The sequence below is a fragment of the Rhopilema esculentum genome, chromosome 4 (assembly GCF_057945365.1).
Source record: "Rhopilema esculentum isolate cy_ngs chromosome 4, ASM5794536v1, whole genome shotgun sequence".
In the NCBI taxonomy this organism is placed as follows: Eukaryota; Metazoa; Cnidaria; class Scyphozoa; order Rhizostomeae; family Rhizostomatidae; genus Rhopilema; species Rhopilema esculentum.
The window spans coordinates 13667464-13681217 of record NC_142818.1 but is presented as its reverse complement, the minus strand read 5'-3'; the positions used below and the strand labels follow the sequence as shown (position 1 = coordinate 13681217).

The window sequence follows — 13754 nt, the reverse complement described above, 5'->3', positions numbered from 1 at the left end:
CGTGTATATCTTTGCCAGTTGCGTTTCAAAACACAAGATATATAGATCAACATCTCCATTCGCCGCCATTAGTTCATTCATAATCAATAGAAAGGAGGCCTTTCAATCAGAGGTGGCGCTAGAAATCTTCCGACAGAGGGGTTGGAGCTTCCGACAGGGGGGCTAAAATGAATAAAATAAGCAGATTTCGTAGGTTTTTTGTCAAATTTCCTCCGACAATAACCTAAAATTTCCTCCAATGGGGGGGGGGGGGGGCTAGATGCTTCCGACGGAGGGGCTGTAGCCCCCCTAGCCCTCCCCTGGCGCCACCGCTGCTTTCAATGGACTATGGTTCATTTAACATCTCATTACTTGGCAAAGAAAGCCCCAATGAAGTCTGGGAATGATTAATTACCAAAAATAATGGGAAAGGTATATTCGTAGACCCTGTTTTCGTTTGGAAGGGAGTGTCTACGGCTTAGGCTACAAGTAACCAAGCTACCTTTTGTAAACACGATGCAGACCGTCGCTATTTCAGGCCCGGAACCGAAGAGTTTCGTTCTCTCTTTCTGAGATCATAGCCCTGTTTACACTACAAGGCCCTACAACTTTTAACTTTTAACTTTTGTTCAGAAGAATCTGATAGAAATTTTGGCTGGTCTTTACGGAATTTAAATTAAATACAAAATTCACAAGCAGTTTTGATTTTGGTCATATATTGTTTGATTGATTATTTGGTAATGGCTAATATTTTATCAGCTATGCTATGTTCAAATTTTGCAAGAAGGGCACAGAGAGGTTATAAAGGCCCCTGGGGTAAAAAAGGAAACGTGGATCACCTGCGAACGAAGCGAGCAGAAAATTTGGCAATTACGCCCCTTAGATTAGCTTAAAATTCCTTTTCAGAACGATTTCTTGGAGTAATTTTGTCACGTTAAACGGTTGTCAATTATCCGATGAAAGCCCGAATTTTCCGACGACGTCGCTGATTGGGGGGGCCCGAGCCCCCCAAACCCCATAATTTCCGCCACTGGTTAGGAGTTGGTTAAGCCTGGGTTAACGTTAACTTTGGTTAATGGGTTCAGATTAGCTGCACTTGCAAAATACCTAGGTTAAGCCAACCTTAACACCAGAAGGGTCTTCACCGATAAGACAATAGTTGATCACAGTTGACTGTCATTATCGCACCACGATTACATCTCAGCTGTCATCATCATCATCATCATCATCATCATCATCATCATCATCATCATCATCATCATCATCATCATCATCATAATCATCATCATCATCATCATCATCATCATCATCATCATCATCATCATCATCATCATCATCATCATCATCATCATCATCATCATCATCATCATCATCATCATCATCATCATCATCATCATCATCATCATCATCATCATCATCATCATCATCATCATCATCATCATCACCATCACCATCACCATCACCATCACCATCACTTTTGCTCCTACTACGGCGTCTCTCCGCATATTATTCACATCAGCTGCTGTCTTCAAACATGTTTAAACACAAGAAAGTGTTTTTAATCGACCAATGTCTAAAAGCTGCCTTTTATGTTTTTGACTGAACTTTCATCAAATCAGTAATCAAAAATAAACTAGATGCCATCGAAAATAGACCCGAAATTAGAAAAATTAACGAAATGATTTTGGAACTGATATCTACTAAAAGAGGCCAGCTTCAAAAATTCCCTGTATACAAATAAATTCAATAGATTATTTGATAATTATTTTTTATAATCCAATGGCATAGGTTTTCAGGATGCATTTTTTCATATAAAGATTTGTGCAAAGTTTGCACGAACAGGTCAACAACAGTTCTGTGGCAACCACTGTCAAAGGGAACAAAAGAAGAGCAGACCTGTCAACCTTAAATTTTCAAAACCTGGAGATTTTAGATTTTTCCTGGAGAAAAACAGGGAGATTTGGTCAAAAACAGGGAGATCACAGTAATTCGTTAAGGGAATAAATATACCTGATAAAATCTTGTGCTCGGCAAATAGTTTATGACAAAAGTGATCACGAGAAGTATCTCCATAATTGTTGTCATGTGGAAAGTCAATGTGACCATTATATCTTAATTATACCTCTGTAAAAAGAAAACATACACAATGGACCTGTCTTTGAAGCATTTGGCCTGGTTGAAACGTCGCGCTTCTCATGTGCCGAACTACATGAGGAGCGCGACGTTTGAATCAATTTGGTACGGCAGATTTAGTTAAGAGCGGCAGACTAGTTTGGATCGGCAGAGCTTGCCGAGCTGCACGGCTCCAGCACGGCACGGTTTCAAGCGTCGAGCTTGTCATGTACCGAACTCAATGCATAATTATATTTAATTTATTTTCCTTCACAAAATTCATTTCTTTCTTGGAGGGCGCATGCGTTTCAAACAAATATTTGAGATTGCGTGCCTTAACCAAGATACTTCATGTAACAATCCTAAAACCCATTTGGCGCGACATGATTAAGTTCGACGTTTGAAACGAGAGTCGCGCTAAACATGCTCAAGTGTCGCTCCAAACAGAGTTAGGTTCGGCACATGAGAAGTGCGACGTTTGAACCAGGCCTAAGATGCGCAATTCATTCAAAATATTCGGTGAAGAATCTCCCTAGACATTCTGCTAGACATCTTTAAAACCGGGAGAAAAATTTTAAAAACCGGGAGACCGGGAGAAAGCAGTCAAAACCGGGAGTCTCCCGGCGGAACCGGGAGGGTTGACAGGTCTGGAAGAGATAACTAGAAGAAGCCCAAAATGCTGTCGTAAACTTCCTTGTCGCTTTATGACTCTTCACAGACTGTGGTATAAGAAACCAAATTGTCTTAAATTTTTTCAACGAAAAATTTCAAGTTTCTTATATGCGGGTACATAAAGTATGCTCTTAGATATGCTAAAATTTAAAATTGCACACCAAACCAAATTTACAATAGCGTTTTTATAGAAAACTTCTGTTTAAACACCCCATGATTGGCCAATAATGCAATTTTTTCAGAATAGGGAGGGTAGAATCCAAAAAATCACTCAAAAGCGACAAGCAGCAACCAAAGAAAGTGCCTGCATCTTCATCTCTGACACAGGCCTTGATTTTGATCTGTCTCTTCTTTATGGTTGACTCCAAGAGGTTAAACGACTTTGGAAGATCTTCAAATTTCTTGTCACTTTCTGACTTATTTGAAGGCAACGGGTGATGTGGATAATATGCGGAAGAACGCCGTAGTTGGCAAAAAAGCGCATGTAACAGTTGATATGTCCTTCAGAAGCTCACGGAATGCTTAAACGAAATCTATGATACTGGAGAAATCCCAGAGGAATTAAGCAAATCGATCTTCATCGCTCTCCCAAAGAAAGCAGGGGCAATAGAATGTGAGCTTCACAGAACCATTAGCCTAATGAGCCATATCATCAAGATTTTGCTCAGGATAATTATGTTAAGAGCAAGAAGTAGAATTATGCCTGAGATTGGAGAGGAACAATGTGGTTTTGTCCAGGACGCAGGCACAAGGAACGCAATATTCATGCTACGTACGATGTCAGAGAGAGCCATAGAAATGCAAAAAGACCTGTATATTTGTTTCATCGACTACACAAAAGCTTTCGATAAAGTAAAACATGAAGAACTTCTGAAAGTGCTAGAATGTTTTGAGCTATTTGGGAAAGACATACGAATTCTTAGAAACTTGTATTGGGAACAAACAGCATGTATAAGAATTGGAAACGATAGAAGTAACTTTACCAAAATCCAGAGAGGAGTTCACCAAGGATGCGTTTTCTCCCCAGATCTTTTTAATATCTACAGCGAAATGATCTTAAGGGAGATAGAAGGCATGGAAGGCTTCATCATTGGTGGGCATAATCTCAATAACTTGAGGTACGCCGATGACACGGTCTTAATAGCCCAATCTGAAGAAAAGCTACAAAATCTTCTGACTAAGGTAGTAGAAGAAAGTAAGAAAAAAGGTTTAACCATCAATTGTAAAAAGACAGAATGTATGGTAATTAGCAAGCAATCTGACCAGCTATGCAGACTAAAAATAGAGGACACTGAAATAAAGCAAGTAAAGTCATTCAATTACCTAGGTAGCCTAATAACAGACGATGGAAAATGTGACTCCGAGATCAAGCGCAGAATTGGGATGTCTAAGCAAGCTTTTCAGAAGTTAAAGAGAGTGTTGAAAGATAGAAAAATGTCGTTGGGAACTAGGAAAAGGATTCTACGCTGCTATGTTTATTCCATCTTAACATATGGCAGCGAATGCTGGACAATTTCAGCCGGATGGAGAGCAGAATCGAAGCCGTTGAGATGTGGATGTTGAGAATATCATGGGTGGACCATATATCAAATGAAGAAGTATTGAAAAGAGCCGGAGAAGAAAGAAAGCTAAATAAAATGATTAGAAAGAGACAGGCCGAATTCATTGGGCATATCATTAGAAAAGAGGGTTTAGAAGAGATTATTATCACAGGCAAGATAGAAGGAAAGAGAGGAAGGGGAAGACCTCGGCTGAACTACCTGACAAGTCTCAGCAAGTGGATGCAAGATCAAGTTCCCGAGGAACAGCAAGGAAGGTATAAGGTCCAGAGTCTGATAAGAACCTGTAAGGACAGAAAGTTGTGGAAATCCATGGTCGCCTACGTCCACAAATAAGGGACATGGTACTTAGATAGATAGATGTCCTCACGGTACGATGATGACAATCAACTGCGATCAACTTTTGTCTTATCGAGGTGAAGACCTATTTAAGGGTCCTCTTTGATGTTAGTACTTAAGGGTCCTGGGTCTTAAAGCTTTATGGTCTGGTTTTTACGGTATGCCATTAAATTTAGAATGATGAAGGGGTCATAGGGGTCCTAGGTTCATAGGGTCTGGTTTTTCCAGTATGCCATCATTGACTTCCGTCATTTTTGAACATGCCAATGGGCACCAATCGCCACGAAACGCACGCGTGGCGGAACTTACCGGGGTCAATCAATGTTTGCATTAACACTATACTTTTTTATCAATGCAGTGTAGCTAAAAGCGTCAACTAAGGTTGAAAGTTTTAGTGTAAACAGGGCTTATGATGCTTTAATTTATCAAATGATGTAGATGTTTCTTGGACTCGTAACATGAAACCTTTAGATTCTTTAGTAAAAACAGTAAAACAAGAAACTTTTTTAGTATCAAAGATGTCTTTAGCAATTAAAGGAAACTGGGAAAGCCGACATTAGACAATTAAGTTATTGTGAACTCGTTTAATAGGTATTTTACCTCTCTCTCGTGCTCTTTTTTAATAAGAATGCTTTAGAATTTTTCCAGCCTCGATATTCTTAAGAAATTTTTCTTTTGACACTGAATGTATTCTTAAAGTATTCATTTAATCTGATATGGTTTCCGGGGAACATCACCAATGCTTGAATTGAAACCACGCTTTTTGAAAAAAAAATATATCGGTTCTGCAATTTCCTGTTCCCATAAAAGGCAAAACAAAAATCCCAAAACAGGCAATTGTTGAAAGATGAGCCACAAGTATGCTAGCTGAGGTTGAGCAATATTCTTAAAATATTCGCAAAAAGTGGACGATTTTGAATATTCTCACATACATATTCTGATAAAAGAGAAAGAGTATAGTTATGAATAATGTCCCCCCTTATCAAATTTTCAAAAATCCACTCTGGGCATTTTTAACCCCCCGCCCCCTAAACAATCAGCATTAGCAAGAAAGTATAGAAAAGCGTCAGATGCTGATCAACAGGCATTCCATTCATTTTGACTGATACATCATGCAGGCTTGAGGCCCCTTCAACATGTTCATCATATCCAAAATACCAGCTTCAATTCTTAGAAAGTATAATAATAGAGAAGAGTTTAGGGGGGAGGGGGCCCCTTTGATTGAGGACTCTTTTTTGAATTAAAAAAATTTAAGTAAGAAAGAGCAGATAGATACTATCGTAACAGTCCGAACAAATCAACAAAGTGTGTTGCAGTAAGGCAATCAACAATCAATACAACATTTTGTATTTTATCATTTTATTAGTAAAAATATGTGGTATACATTACACGCTCATTTCAAACACACACTGACTTCATTAAACCATAAGCAATTAGTTTTTAGTTATCGGTCCCTTTAGAAAATATGATTACAAAAGATATGTGTAAATGTTCCAAGTCAATTAACCAAGCGGCAAATACAAAAGATATTACCAACAATAAATGTGTTAACGATTAAACCTATGTAGATCTATTACGAGACAAAAGAAATAGTAAGAATACTGAAAACACGACCTTGATTAATAGCACGCTGGTTAATTACGCAAGTAAACCGTGGGAAAGGCGTTTGCGCGGCAAACTCCCTGCTTTCCGCGACACTCTCCCCCCTTGACTCACTCCGAGTCAAAAACAAGACGGGTCCGCCATAGCGCGTCGGCAGCTGCAGCTCTACGAGGCCTATTCCGTACTTCCTTTCTTTCACTGTCACCATTTCCTATATCCCCCACTTCGTCACTTGTCCCTGTTATCTCCAAAGGATAAAGTTTAGTAATTGGTCTATTAAGTAAATCTCGCTTACCTTTGCAAATCTTAACTACAGAAGCACCCCGTATCTTACCATCCTTACCGACGATTAATCTTTCGATTCTTCCAATCTTCCATTGACTTCTTTTGACATTTTCATCCTCTATCAATACTATGTCTCCTTTATGAATGTCACAATTGTCGGCTCCAGCAGCATTATGCTTTTCACGTAGTTCCCTCAAATATTCGGTTCTCCATCTCTTCCAAAAATGTTGTAATTTCCTAACTAGATAAAGGAATCGTTTACTATGCGAAGTTTCATCATCAGAATAATTAAATTCTATATGATCTGCAAGAGGTGATAATCTCCTACCAAACATTAAATGAGACGGTGTTAGTATGTCAACATTAAAATCATCCTCGTATATGTACGTCAGTGGTCGAGAATTCAAAATTCCTTCCACTTCTACTAAAACAGTATGCATTTCATCCTTATTCAAAAGAGCATTGCCAAGAATTTTTCTAAGTATACGTTTAACTAAACCAACCATTCGTTCAAACATGCCACCCCACCACGGACTTCTTTCTAGATTAAATTTCCATTCTATTCTTCTTGACTCCAACTCCCGCTGCATATCTTTATTTCTGAATATACGATTGATAGACTTGGCTGCTGCCTTAAAAGTTTTTGCGTTGTCGGATACGATTAACTCTGGCGTACCTCTTCGAGCAGTAAATCGTCTTAAGCATCTTAAGAAAGACTGAGCTGTAAGGTCTTCCACCAATTCTAAATGTAAAGCACGTGTTACACAGCATGAAAAAAGGGTGATATACGTTTTACGTGTTTTACCCTTTAACCCCTTGACATACAACGGTCCAGCAAAATCAACACCTACTTTGCTGAAAGGCGGTGACTCCTGTACTCTAAAATCTGGTAACGGTGCCATAGGTGGTGCCTTATAAGCCTTACCCTCCAATTTCTTACAGATTATACAAGGCTTGATAAGCTTCTTAATGAATTGCCTCCCCTTAGTAATCCAAAACCGAGATCTTAATTCCGTTAAAGTGATACGAAGACCCTCATGCCCCATTAACGCATGGACATGTAAAACAACGAGTTCCGTGAAATGATGGTTCTTTGGCAATATTATAGGAAATTTGCTATCAAATTCCATATCAGAGTTTGATAGTCTACCTACACATCTTAAAATACCACTCTGCTCTTCAATGCGTAGCTGTTTCTTAAGCAATTCAAATTTTGGATCTTGTTTCAAGACTGCCTGCGCATTAATAATCCACAACCTTTCCGCAGACAAGATTTCTGGTACAGTTACAGATCCAATTAATTTTTCCTGTTTGTTCATTTTAGCTTTAAGATTATTTATGAATCGGCAGACATATGCAGTAACGCGTACAAGCTTATCATACGAACTGTACTTATTAATGTCAATGAGTTGATCAATATCCTTAGAACTCTCCTCTCTAATCAACATGGAATTGACAACCTTCTTACGTTCCACATCTACTTCAGAAGGTCTACCTAAATCAATATTTGACGGCCAACAAGACTTATCCTGACATAACCAGTCTGGACCATGCCACCATAACTCACTATCTTTCAAAGTATCAACATAAACCCCACGCGATCCTAAATCTGCTGGATTATCTTTACCGGGACAATGTCTCCACTCTTCACTTGAAGATAACCTTAAAATTTCATTCACTCTGTGTTGCACAAACTGTTTCCATTCATTTCTGTTATTTATCCAAAACAATGCGGTTTTACTGTCAAGCCAAAGATACCTTTCCTCTATATAACAGTAACTACTTAAGGCTGAGGAAACAGTTTTCATTAGTGTTGCGAGAATTCTAGCAGACATTAATTCTAAACGCGGGATAGAAAGAGCTTTCAATGGTGCTACTCTGGTTTTTGAACATACTAGCTGACTGAAAACTCCTTCCTTAGCTTCATAAACAAAATACACGGTAGCACAATAACCCTTTAAAGACGCATCAGCAAAACCATGTAGGGAACAATGCAAAATTTTCTCAGCATTCTTCCCATACAAACATCTGGAAATAACAATAGAGCCCACATTAATTAATGAACTTAACCAATTATTCCAACGCTCTAATTTATCAGGGGGTAACTCGTCGTCCCACCCAATATTTTCGACACACAATTCCTGAAAAAGAAATTTCCCATTAATCAGAATAGGCGAAAGAACTCCTAACGGGTCAAAAGTTTTGGCAAGAAAACTTAATATTTCACGCTTCGTTACTTTCTTACCCAGTAGTTCGGATGCAATTTTCGAAAATTCGAATTGCAAGGTATCTTCACGTTGATTCCAATGAATCCCTAAAACTTTACATGAGGAATCAATATCCTTTCCCTCATTCAAGATGGTTTTCGCATACGAATTGTCGCATTCTTTTGTCTTAAAATTCAACTCCTGAATAGCCTCAGATTCAATAACCTTCGCGACTTCGGGTTCATTAGTTTTCCATTTGCGTAAATGAAAACCTCCTTCAGCCATCCTGTTCTTAACCTTATAATACAATTCCAGCGCTGCTGTTACATTCTTAGCTCCTGATGCTAGGTCATCTACGTAAAATTCATTTCTTACATGTGATACAAATTGCGGATCGACCTCTGTATATTTGTCAATATGATGACGTAAAACAGCATTGAGTAAAAATGGAGATGAATTTACTTCAAAAACTACTCTATTAAAACGATACGTCTCAATAGATGGCGACTGGGAATTTATGTCATTAACCCACAAAAAACGTAAACAATTCCTGTCTTCAGGATGCACTTCTATGTTTAAAAAGGCTTTCTCAATATCGGCGACTAAGGCGACTTGGTGATGTCTCCAAGAGACAAGAAGATCAAAAAGCAACGGATTCAAGGACGGGCCTACGTGTAAACAATCATTCAAAGAAGTACCATTGTGTTTTTCTCTACACGATGCATCGTAAACAATACGCAATTTGGTGGTCTCTGCCTCCTCCCTTATAACAGCATGATGTGGTAAATAATGAACATTGCTAGAATTATCTAAACCTACAACCTTCTCTATAATCCCCCTCTCAAGCTGGTCCTTAATAATATTGTCATACTCTTGCAATACTTCAGGGCTTTTCTTGAGTTTAGATAATTGCCCCTTTAATCTCGCTACACTGACACCGTAATTAGTTGGAAGGGGTTTATGGGCTTCCTTCCATGGCAATTTAGTCGAGTAACGCTCGCCTGTAAATTCGATATTATCCACAATATCTTCATGAACATCAGTTGTAGGCCGTACTCCGACAGAATCTAAATCCCATAGTTTGTGGATCTGATCCTGTAAACTGGCCTTATCATTAAACACATTAGTTTCCTTATCCGATACAAAATTGATATTGACATTGCTGACAGAAGTAACATCAACGATCTCACCTTTAACTGGTCCTGAAAGAACCCAACCCAACTTTGTTCGTACGGCGACCGGCTCGTTCACACCTCCTTTTCTCGTTTCGTCCTCCATAAACCGCCACATGTAATCTGCACCGATCAGAATTTGTATGCTTAGTTGCTCTTCTTTCGAATCAACGTCTGAAAACCAAATGTCCTTCAGATGAGCAAAATCCTTCTTTACGATCTCTAAATGTTGGTTTTCCAGCTGTGAGATGGAATCTACAACACAAGCTTCAAATGGGATGTTATACTTCTTATCTACAGACGACAAAGTGATTTGAACAATGTCCTTAGCAGAAACATCTACATTAGTCTCTCCAAATCTACATATACGCAAATTCTCCTTACGAGAAGGAAAAATGCCTGCTTTGTTCACAACATTGGAGGTAACAAAGGACCTGTGACTTCCCCCATCAAAAAGTACTCGCACTTTCACTTTCCTCGTTCCATTAACATAACCTTGCGCGGTTTGGAGAGCTACCCTCCCCCCACATTCAACACTCTCTACGCAAGTATTCGTGTTCGCCTTTCCGACATCCTTACACGCAGTAGAATTAGCATTACCTTGTTCACATAAGGCACTATGGTGTCTACCCTTACAAATATTGCATGAAATATTGTTTCTACATTTGAAGGATAAATGACCCTTTGCTAAACAAAGAAAGCAACGACCATATTTTTTCACAATATTTTTACGTTCACTAAAGTCCTTTACATTCTGACAATCAATTTCTTCATGAAATTTTAAACAAAAGGCGCATCGATGGTCCTTTGCAACGCTGTGCAAGGCACTCGATGTTCTCACCCAATCTTTGCCTTTTCCACTAGCAATCATTGACTGCATTCCAGACGAACCAGCAAGGTTTGGCTTCAAGATTGAAACGTGCGACTCTCGTACTTCAAGCTCGTTTCTCAACACTTCCAAAAAAGACGAAATGGGTAAATCTTCAGAGCCCTTCACCGCTCGCAACATACTCAATCGAACCGCTTCTGGCAATTTGTCGAGCAGCAATGGAACGACAACACAAGAATACGTGGTCTCATCTATCATCATAGATTGCAGCCCTCGAAAATGTGTCTCAGCCATATCGTAGAAATGTCTAAGACGATCCAAATCGCGCTCTTTATAAACAGGTTGCAAATTCATTAGCTCATTGATATGCGATCTTTTTATCACTACTGGCTTTGCGAACCTTTGTTTCAATAAATCTACTGCCGCTTCATAATTAGTTTCAGTTAAGGAAAACCCAGCAATAACCTTTTTCACAGGCTCGTCTAACAGATAGCGTAAATACGTAAATTTGTCCACTTGACATAGTTCCTCATTTTCGTGAACTGACGAGCGAAATGCGTCCCAAAACTCCTGCCAATCATACGGTTTACCGCTGAATTTCCGCATCTCCAATTTAGGTAACCTTGCCCGTACCTTTCTAGTATTCAAAGTGGCTGTAGAACTTAGACTGTCAATGGAACCACTGCGTTGTAACTTATCATCCAATCGACCTTGGATTTGTATTATAGCAGCCTGAACTTTTGATCTAAACTGTCCCGCTTCTTTGCCTTCCTTTACACAATCATCGGCTTCTCCTTCCTCACTTATTAACCCCAATATCTCGTCGTCCAATTTATCAAGCTTCTTCTGCTTTTCCTTCAGCTGTGACTGAATCATTCTTAAATCTGTTTCACTCACGTCGTTTCCATTACCGTCCTCTATGATTTGCAATGCAAATTCTCTATGCGCCAATCGAACGTTCTTTCTCCTATCTATCACCGACATATTTTCCACAAACAAAACTTACTCCAACACACTATCCGGGCGGTGCCTCCACTGTATCGTAACAGTCCGAACAAATCAACAAAGTGTGTTGCAGTAAGGCAATCAACAATCAATACAACATTTTGTATTTTATCATTTTATTAGTAAAAATATGTGGTATACATTACACGCTCATTTCAAACACACACTGACTTCATTAAACCATAAGCAATTAGTTTTTAGTTATCGGTCCCTTTAGAAAATATGATTACAAAAGATATGTGTAAATGTTCCAAGTCAATTAACCAAGCGGCAAATACAAAAGATATTACCAACAATAAATGTGTTAACGATTAAACCTATGTAGATCTATTACGAGACAAAAGAAATAGTAAGAATACTGAAAACACGACCTTGATTAATAGCACGCTGGTTAATTACGCAAGTAAACCGTGGGAAAGGCGTTTGCGCGGCAAACTCCCTGCTTTCCGCGACAGATACAAAGAAATAGTGAAAAAAGTATGAAAAGGGTTGCTTAATCACGTTTTTAGTATACTTTGTATTTTAAGAAAAATGATCTTGTCTATGTAATTTCTGTTTCACATTTTAGAAACTGCTAGCCATCCACCCCGTTTATCATTATTTGAGAAATTTCCCATCTACTCTGTTTATTCCAGACCATTTGTCCGGAACCTTGTGTTCAATCATGCAAAAGTATAAGACAAAGTAACAATCACCATTATAACGTTTCAGAGTAACAATCACCATTACAAACTGATTGGAAATTTCTAATAAAGTTATTCAAAGCCCTGTAACCCATGAGAAGATAAATGAAATTGTAGAAACAATGACATTGACTGTTAATAGAAACAAGCAAACGACTCTTATAATGTTCCTCCAAAGGTTATCCAAATTATTTAGTTTGTTTTTATCCAAACAATCTTCATTCAATTTTTAAACGTTGTTTTATTTTTCTTTCTCATCCTGATATTTTTCTTTCTTTCAAGCCTAAAACTTTACAACTAATTCTTACAGTTGTTGTAAAGTTTTGCATAATCTTGGAACCTTAAGTTTTCACAATTTAATCAATGTAAGGGCACGTGGCTCGGGAGCTATCTATAAATCTTATCAAGTGTCAAAAAAATTAATTCATTTGATGATACCCCCAATTTTAAAGCACTGTTTTGCTAAAAAGCTACGATGCATAATGAATGGATTCGGCCCAATATAGGAGGCTCCCCATCATCCCCGTCCTGTTAGTCAGTGAAGAATAACTCCCCGCAAAGTTATTTTTGTCTGGAATGAATGAAAACGCCAGAATTACTATACACCTGCAAATGCAGGGCCGTAAATCCAGGGGATGGGCGGGGAGAATAGACCCCCAAAAATCTGGGGCCACTATGTCACGGTGTCAAGTGCAAGTTGTCTATTGTTGATGGCCATGATTAATTTATGCAAAGCGGTGTCAAGTCAGTGACTGTGCCCAAGTGGTGAATCGCCCTAAATCTCTTTTCCACCGACCACCTCTTGAATAAATCTCTAAAAATATGCAAGAAAAGAATCGTACAATTCACCATAAACCTCTACAAGTCCACATTACACCAATGTTCCTTACACGCTTTTTTAAAAATAACCTTCTGCTATTTTAGCAAACTGTTATGCTATTTGATTTATTTTCTAACTTATTTACGTATATTTCTATAGTTTTTCTTTCATTTCCTTTTAGCCAGTAAATCATTTTCTTTATTATCGAAAGAATTTATTTCAGATTTGTAAACAGGGCCGACGTAAGAAACTCGAGATAAGAAGGATGCACATGTTCAGAAAATAAAATTCAATAAAACCAATCACTAAAACAGCTTCCCATTATTTACATCGATGTGCACTGTGAGCCAAAGTTCACCCTTTCTTTCTTTGCCTAGCGTCTGTCACTAGAATTTAAGCAAGACTCTTCCCATCCCCAATTTCTCCCTCTGAAAAAATGTCAAATTGTCCATACTGAGTGGTATGGAATTTTGTTAAGCTTGGTCTGGGA

The 13754-nt window shown here is 38.5% G+C and overlaps 1 protein-coding gene across 1 annotated transcript; it reads right to left on the bottom strand.

Annotated features, from left to right (window-relative positions):
• Window positions 1-6373: 6373 nt before the first annotated feature.
• LOC135682022 (uncharacterized) lies at window positions 6374-11740 on the bottom strand. The gene has a single exon (XM_065196720.2). It carries the CDS (start codon window positions 11738-11740, stop codon window positions 6374-6376), a length of 5367 nt encoding a protein of 1788 aa, XP_065052792.2.
• Between the last annotated feature and the right edge of the window lie 2014 nt (window positions 11741-13754).

Bases quoted from the DNA above. Each gene is read 5' to 3' on its own strand.
- LOC135682022 (XM_065196720.2), bottom strand. From the start codon at position 11,740: ATGTCGGTGATAGATAGGAGAAAGAACGTTCGATTGGCGCATAGAGAA.